The following is a 9,287-nucleotide window of genomic DNA, read 5'->3' as shown; positions in this document are numbered from 1 at the left end:
ATCCGGACCTTTTTTCGAAAGACATCACTGGTGACGAAAGCTGGTGATACGGAATTTGCAGATGTGGAAGAGGTGAAGAAAAAAAAAAATGACGGAGGCAAAAGTTCCAAGGCTGCTTCGAAGTGGAAAATGCGTTTGGATCGATGCATTGCTTCAAATGGAGAATACTTTGAATGCAATAAAAGTATAAACATGTAAAACTAGGTGAATAAAATAATATTACAAAATTCTGAAATGTCTAAAAAGGTATAAGGTCTAAGCTCCCAACCATCTTCTAGAAGAGTCAACTTTTCCACAACGCATCTGATGGACTTCTTGAATGAGACCTATAAACGAAACAAACCAACCTTCTCGAAGCCTTCAGTTATTCCTCTTCCAAAAAAAAAAAAGCGATCTTCACCTACTTTGGATCTACAGAACAATTGTACTCTCATCTGTAGCTACAAAAAGCTACAAGTCCATGCTCTTTAATTGAATTTACCCTCACATTGTTCCCATCCAAAGAAGAGACCAAAACACCTTCTACAAAGATATATTAACGCTGCCACAAAGCTTGGTCATTAAAATAATTATAGAAAGATTCAAAATCAGAAACAATAATAGAAGAAGAAGAAGAAGAAGAAGAAGAAGAAGAAGAAGAAGAAGAAGAAGAAGAACGTTTAAAGAGTAGTTGTGGTCGTTGTGATCGTATTGGAAAGGGGGAAAAATGGTGATAAAGGCATTGTTCTGTTTGGTCAATGATATAATAGATGCGGCTCTACAGAAGCTTTGGTAAGTCTATTTTTGCTTTAAAAATTAATTATGTCTGTGATTCATGAATTAATTACAAAGTTTCTTCGAGATTAAAGTCAATTTTTTTCACTTTAAAGACTCGTTTAACATTTTTATATCCTTAGTGTCTTCCATAGTTCTAAATACATCCGTTAAACCACCATTAACTTTATTTTTTAACTGTTTTTATTATTATTATTATTATTATTATTATTATTATTATTATTATTATTATTATTATTATTATTATTATTCATTCTTGCTTCAAATACATTGTGTGACTATTCAAATTGGGTGTAGAATCGGTCGGTAGTGCAGTTAGGAAGTGTTTGAGAAAAGGTTAAAGGGTTGGAGTGATTGCCAGTTGACTGAAGTAGACGGGTGGATTGAGACTGGCGTAAAATACTAGCTGGATGGTGGTGGAGTGGGAAGATTAATGAGATAGAAGAGAAACAGAGAGAGAGGGGCAATGAGATGGGAAAAGTACAATCGATAGAGAGGGAGAAAGGAGAAAGAAAGGGGTCAAATGTGTGGGAGGAGAGAGAATTTGTTAATGAGATATAGAAATATATGAGGGGAAGTAAAGAGGGGGGCATGGTAGGGGGAGAGAAACAGAAAGGGTGAGACTCAAAGTGTATGAAAGAAAAGAAAAGGAAGAAAAGGGATGAGAAAAAAAAGAGAACAGAAATACGTGAAAGAGAAACAAACGGACAGACAAAGACAGAGAGAAAAAGAAAGATAGAAAAAAGAAAGAAAGGTAGAGATACCAAAAAGAAATTAAAGTGAAATAGATAGAGACATATATATACATAAATTCACACACACACACACACACACACACACACACACACACACACACACACACATACGTGTATATATATATATATATATATATATATATATATATATATATATATAAGTAAGCGAGCAGGAAACTGCAGTTTTCAGTAATGGAGGTATTTGTCTGGCGGTAACAAGCAAGTACAGAGGCAACAACCCACCACAACGCTACTCATTACAAGTAAGTACGGAACTTTTTTTTCACTTATCGTATTCCACTTCTTTTAGCTGTTACTGTAGAATAATTCCATTGTAAAATAACAAAATAGTAACCTGGCGTTGGTAGTGGTAACGATAACGATATTGGAATTATGTAGAAAGAGATGACCTCTCTATTATAAGCCAACTCTTATATTTCAGAACTTGACAAGTCCAACGAAGAGTTGCGATGCAATTCTTTAAAAGTACCTTCGATGAATCTATTCAAGAATGTTTTTGTTGTTTAATCTAAGCTATTAATCTAAGCTTTGACTAACCAGCCGTCTTTTCAGATATAGAACGCAGTGGATTACATTAATCAACGTGTCCGTGCATTTTAAGACGGTAAGGTAATTTGTGGAAGATTGAGTCGGGTAACCACATAGCTCACACGTTGATACATATTTAAGACGTCTACGATTAATGGTCCACTTTTGCAGACATCTGATGTGTTCACACTTAAAGTCTGATGACTTATCATGATGTCAGCAATTGCCTTGTGGGCACGTAAATTCATTAATTGCACAGAATTCATTTCGTCATTCGTCGATTTTCTTGCTCGAGAGGCAAACATAAGATGTGGTTTCATTTCATTTGTTTTATCTTATCTGTTTGTTCTTGTTTTGGCAGTTTAAAATTTGTACACACGCAAACACACAGATAGACATATATACAAACACATACTCATATGTGTGTACGTTTGAATGCATGTGAGTGTTTGTGCGAATGTTTGATTTCATTGTTAATAACGAAATACACGTGTGTGTGTGTGTGTGTGTGTGTGTGTGTGTGTGTGTGTGTGTGTGTGTGTGTTTGTGTGTATGTGTGTGTGTATATGTGTGTGTGTATGTGTGTGTGTATGTGTAGCTTATCACAGAAACCACCAATAGTAGGATAGAATAACCGGAAGTACGCAGATGCATACATACGTACACACACACACGCATACGTACGTACGTATATACATACATACATACACACACATACTTACATACATACATACATACACACACATACACACATACGTACATGTATACGTACATACATACATACATACATACATACATACATACATATATACACACATGCATACATACATGCAAACATACATACATACATACATACACACAGCGCTGGATTAACCATCAAGCAAAATAAGCACGTACTTAGGCTATCAAGAAGAAGGGGGCCACCACAGAAATGGTAAAGGTTTACGGCACAAAAGAAGTCACACTATACTTACTAAGTATATTCAAAGTAGCAATATGGTCGGAAATATAATTTCAAAGTGTTCATGATATCACAGTGAGAATCTGATCAAAGACTGTGCAATAAAAAATGTAGGAGAAAAGTATACAAGTAGAAGTATACAAAAATAAACATTATTTTCCATCTTACTGTTAGATTTGCTTCATTTTGAAAAATAAAGATCTATTTTATGGTTAATTATTGATTATATTTTGAATTACATACATATGGGGCACCAAAATTTGTCTAAGTGCTTAGAGCCTCTATAGGTCTTAAATGCATACATACATACATACATACATACATACATACATACATACATACATACATACACACACAAGAAATAAGAAATCAGAACCTGCAGTATGGTAGAAACTGTAGCCACTCATAATAAAAAGGAGTACTGGAGGAATATCCCAGTGAAGACCTAAATAAAATGTAAACATAATAGAACTGACATAGTAATTTGTGATAGAGAAGAGAAACTGTGTATAGTTGTGGAAATCAGCTGCCCGGCAGATGTTAACATAAAGCTAAAGATCAGTGAAAATGGAAATACTTACAATGAATTATTGAGAAATCTACAACTACTCTATCAAGATTACAAGTTCAGGTTTATACCTGTAATTATTGAGGCACTGGGATATGTAATATACTGCTTAATTACCAATTGTGAGAAATTAGGCATCTCAAAACCAGAAAGGAAAAAGCTAATTCGAAGACTACAACAGATCCAAGCCGTCACTGGAAGTGTAAAAATCTGTAAAACTTTCTAGAAGTCTATAATTTATATGTCTATCAGTATATGAGCAAGTCTCGACATGCAACTATTTGCATGAGAATATATGCATAAAATAAAACACAGAAGTATATGCATATACATACATGCAAACATACATACATACATACATACATACAGACAGACAGACAAAAATAGCCTGTTAATGTTGAACTTCCAATGAAGATGTCTTGGATCTAGGTTAGAAACCGGCTTTTTTTTCTCTTGGCCAGAACTCTCAAAATAAAACTAAATAATGACATATATACATACATACATACATACATACATACATACATACATACATATTTCTATATCGTCAAGCAATATATGACTGGTTATTTCAAATAACTGGTCAAAATGTTATTGTCGGTTTTGTGCTCATATTGACAACTCTTCATATATACATAAATAAATACATACATACATACATACATACATACATACATACATACATACATACATACAAATGCATACATACATAAATTCTACGTATGTACATAGGTATGCACCCAGGCTGGCAGACAGACAGACAGACAGATATGGAGTATATATGTGCATATATGATTGTACAAATATATGTTTGATATATCTGTGCGTTGTTGCAGTTATTGTTGGGAATTACAGAAAAAAGAAAAAGAAAATCTATCGAGAATCTGCTCTAAACTATAAAGCGATCGATACAGAGCTGGCAGAAACGTTAGCGCGCCGGGCGAAATGCTTAGCGGTATTTCGTCTGCCGTTACGTTCTGAGTTCAAATTCCGCCGAGGTCGACTTTCATCCTTTCAGGGTCGATTAAATAAGTACCAGTTACGCACTGGGTCGATGTAATCGACTTAATCCGTTTGTCTGTCCTTGTTTGTCCTGTCTATGTTTAACCCCTTGTGGGCAATAAAGAAATAATTATATGTTAGGAAAGCAAGAACGGGGAGAGAATTCCGTATGACATGTAGGTGTTCGAGAAAAGAAACTGCTAGAATAGAAACAGTTCTTACCGGAGGAGAAATTGTCAGTGAAATGGTGGGAATTAGTAGAATGATGAGTTTCACGATTAAAAAACTTAAGAGGAAGAACAAGAGAAGAAATTCTGGCAGAACAACGGCCTTGGAAATGTTGAGGAGAGAGAGGGGAGAGAGAGAGAGAGAGAGAGAGAGAGAGAATGTGTGTGTGTGTGTAAAGGTGATGTCCTACTCTCATAAGGACTAGTGGTACATAAAAGCACTCGAAATTATATCGTTCACAGACGAGAATCGTCTGCTACTGCTGTCGGAACTGCTAGAAAACGTCATTTCACCCTGCTCTGGGTGTCTCAGTGGCAACAATCCAACAGCGCAATAACAGCCGAACCTCCCATCAACGACATAGAATTTCAGTGTCTATGCAGGTACTAGTGCTGCAAATAGCCAGTGGGCGTTTTCAAAAATAGTTGATAACGACAGAAGCAGTATTAATACCAAAATATAATCTTGATCTCCAACTTAACATGGAGGTTGTATTAGAACACAGAATATTGCGTCACTTACCCCGAGAGAAACGCTCATAAGTAAATGTGGTGTGTAAAAGCACTCGAAATTATATCGTTGATGGACGAACATCGTCTGCTACGACTGCCAGAACTGTCAGATAACGTCATTTCGCCTTGCCATGGGTTTCTCAGTGGCACTGTCCAGCAGTGCGATAACAACAGAAAGAATTTCAGTATCTATTCAGACATATTTTTTGCGTCTGCATGCGTAAAACATCAGACGAAAGTGAAACATTGGGAGGCTTTAGCTTTTTGAAAGCGGGTAGGTGATGGATGGGCGAGGTGAGGGAAGGGATATTGAGTATTTCTTTAAGAAAAATTAAACTTTAAAAAAAATTTCGAAAAATGTTACAAATTAAGAAATTGCGGTGGGGAAATGAAATTTTGAAAACGTGATCTCTGGGCGAAATCGTATTAACCCCCAATTTATACGATAAAATAATACGTAGTTTGTGATCCTTCTTCAGAACAGAAAGCACTTTCATGCAAACCCATGCAAATTGTACCATCCACTTTCCTCCACCCGCGCCTCCACCTTTAAACAAACAATAACTTGCATTACGCCAGTAATCCAGTTCACTATATATCAGCTGTGCTGATTCTGCCCATAAGAAAGGGACAAATGATACACTGTGGCTGTAGGCAATATATATATTTACACGTGAGCATGTATGTATGTATGTATGTATGTATGTATGTATGTATGTATGTATGTATGTATGCATGTATGTATGCATGTATGTATGTATGTACATATGTACGTATGTATGTATGTATAAGTTATAAAATAAATAGCAGTCAAATAGCAAGTACTGAGGTTGAGAGAAGTTGTTATATCTTGTCCCCCTTTTTTTCTTTTGCTTAAAATGTGTTATCTTGTTCTTAAAAAAAAAAAGCTGACACTGTTTAATCGGTCTTCTAATTTCGTTTCAGATTGCAGATTTTCACATCAACCACAATGGAGGACACGCATATCTCTAACGATTATGAATACGCAGATATGAATTTTACAGATATGGAACCACATCCAGTAACACTCTCCGGGATGTTTTTGGCTTCCTTAATTTCTGCCATCATCATGTTCCTGTTCAATGGATTCCTACTGTTTGTCATTGTTCAAGATCGTTGCTCTTACAGAAAAGCAAAATGCCTAGCTTCCTTAAACTATATACTCAACTATGCGTTTTTTGCTTTGTTTTACTACTTCTATACGGTGCATATCCATATGTATCCAGATATGCCACGCAGTAGTTGTGCTTTTATCATATTTTTATACCTCGTGCTGGAAGATGGGACAAAATATTTCACATTTCCGATCTGTATCGATTTCATAGTGCAACATTTCATGCCCAATCAACATCAAAAACGGAAATTCATTTATTTTCAGTTAATTTTAATTGGCGGTATATGGGGTGTAATATTTCTTAAAGAGATTGCTCTCTCTTCTAGCCAACCAGAAAACGAGATTCCTTTCTGTATAGTTATGCTGTCAGACGTTATAATATGGAGTCAGCTAATTTGTACGATATTGTTCCTTTGTGCTATTGTCGTCTGCCTCAGTTTGCTACTGTATATTGCTATCAGAAACGAAGAGAAACCTTGGAAATCATTCAACGTGCTGGGTGCGGTGGCGGTAATCAGTGTTCTTCTAATTGTAGTACACGTAATATCTATGTCGTCCACCATCACAATGTTAGCTTTCATTGACTCCAACGGCAACAACAACCATCTTGCAAAAACGTCTTCTATCGTTCATTTCATAGGATCGTTATTGATACCGTTCGCTTGGCTCTGTGACGGTGCCATACGACAGAGTATATGGAAACTATTTACCGGAAAGCGCTCAACACCGGAGAACCAAACCGTGCACGAATTGACCACCGAAATTGACTGAAAATAGTTGTATCTTACATTTCTTTTTCATTTAGTTTATTTTATTTATTTTTTTTTTTACTTTTTTACAGTCTCATAAACCATCAAAAACTTTTTGGTTGATATATTTAAGAGTTTGTGTAAAATCCATATATATATACATATATATGTGTGTATGTGTGTGTGTGTGTGTGTGTGTATACAATACAATACATGTAAACATCGAACAATGAGAATGAGAGTTCAACACTGCATTGGTGGATAAAATTTCTTTATTTGTGTATTAAGACTACCATTGGTTTCATGTTAAGAAAAATTTCTTAATATCTCAGTAACTTTTCAAATCGATTACATGGAGGAATGATGTTCGTCTCCAGTTTCGATGAAAACACGAAATATCGTGGGAAAAATCTCTTTTTTGTAAATTCCCGACATTTTTCGTTTTTTTTATCCAAAATGGAGGCAAATATTATTACTCCATGTGATCGGCTAGAAAAATTGTTAACATATTAAGATATTTTTCTTAACATGAAACCAATGGTAACCTTAGTGCACAAATATGTACAAAAGATAGATAGATAGATAGATAGATAGATAGATAGATAGATAGATAGATAGACATATACATATATGTATATATTTGCATATGTATATATTTTATATTTATACTTATATATGTATATATATATATATATATATATATATATATATATATATATATATATATATATATATATATATATATATATGAGATACTCTCTGCATCTGTTTTAACCAGTTCCATGCTATATGCAACATTGTACATGGTTGTGCATTGAAGTCGAATTTTTGGAGTTTAATATATTGTGCTATGTTGTGCTCTAAAGTTTATAGTTCTTTCTTGTTGAGTTTATGTGTGTGTGTGCGTGCGTGTGTGTGTGTATCTATCTATCTATCTATATATATATATATATATATATATATATATATATATATATATATATATATATATATATATATATATCGCGTGAGCGCCCGGACGAGCGTACACAAGTGAAAGTAACGACGGAAGGAATCGTCTGCTTCGAAGGAATAAATAAATTCTACAACACATATTGTGTACTTTTTCTTTCGTTTGTATTCTCAAACGTATTCTATATGTGTGTTTGTGTGTGTGTATGTAGACACACACATCCACACACGTATACGCACACTGATGCATGCATGCATACATACATACATACATACATACATACATACATACATACATACATACATACATACATACATGTACGTACCTACATAATTTCCATATAGATTTCCATGTGTGTATACATGTTTACCTTGAAATTAAATTACCATTTCCCTGTGAAAAATATTCCTTTTAGAGCAGCGTGTCTTGATTTTTCCCTCTTAGATTCCTCAGTAAACTTCAAATTCTGTGATGTCCACTGAAGTAATAGAAAACTCTGGTACATTATTGTGGTTACAGTTATTTGTGTAACCCAAGACAACCATTAACTGAGCACGCTTAATTAACTAACCAGCTGGCAAACTAACTTGCAAAGTAACTACATAACTAACTAGCTAACTAACTAGCTAGCTAACTGGTTAGATAGCTAACTAGCTAACTTAGAACCTGACTGACTGACTAACTAGCAAGCTGACTAGTTTACTAGATAGGTAACTAGCTCACTAGCTGATTTACTGTACAAACTAACAAACCACCAAGCTAACTATTTAATCAGGTGGGTAACTACCTACTGTATTTAATGACACAAAAGATGCATTGCCATATTAGCTGTATCTTAATTTCAGCAGTGCATATTCAGGAAACTATTTTTTTAGTGGATTAATACATATAGGATGCCTAACTTCACATGTAGGACCTGGGACATTTTGGAAAAAAAGTGCACTCTATATACTATCAAATTCGCTAAGTTGCTTACTATCTAACAAGCGAACAACAACTACTACAATATCAAGAACTTTGACAACCAGCTATGTGGAGCAATTAATGCGTTGTTGTGGGTTTATACAATACTAACTGAAAGCAATAAGTGGGTTGTGGAGTA

At 34.8% G+C, this 9,287-nt stretch overlaps 1 protein-coding gene across 1 annotated transcript; it reads left to right on the top strand.

Moving 5' to 3' along the window:
• Positions 1-1,675: 1,675 nt before the first annotated feature.
• LOC106877394 (uncharacterized) lies at positions 1,676-7,360 on the top strand. The gene is made up of 2 exons (XM_014926290.3): positions 1,676-1,792; positions 6,295-7,360. The coding sequence occupies exon 2, from the start codon at positions 6,320-6,322 to the stop codon at positions 7,253-7,255; it is 936 nt and encodes a 311-aa protein (XP_014781776.1). The 5' UTR covers positions 1,676-1,792; positions 6,295-6,319; the 3' UTR covers positions 7,256-7,360.
• The last annotated feature ends 1,927 nt before the right edge of the window (positions 7,361-9,287 follow it).

The sequence above is a fragment of the Octopus bimaculoides genome, chromosome 16, assembly GCF_046866305.1.
Source record: "Octopus bimaculoides isolate indiv1 chromosome 16, ASM4686630v1, whole genome shotgun sequence".
Lineage (NCBI taxonomy): Eukaryota > Metazoa > Mollusca > Cephalopoda > Octopoda > Octopodidae > Octopus > Octopus bimaculoides.
Note: the sequence above shows the minus strand (reverse complement) of the source record. Positions and strands in the feature narration are given on the sequence as shown.

Coding starts and splice junctions, on each gene's coding strand:
- LOC106877394 (XM_014926290.3), top strand. CDS start 6,320: ATGGAGGACACGCATATCTCTAACGATTATGAATACGCAGATATGAAT.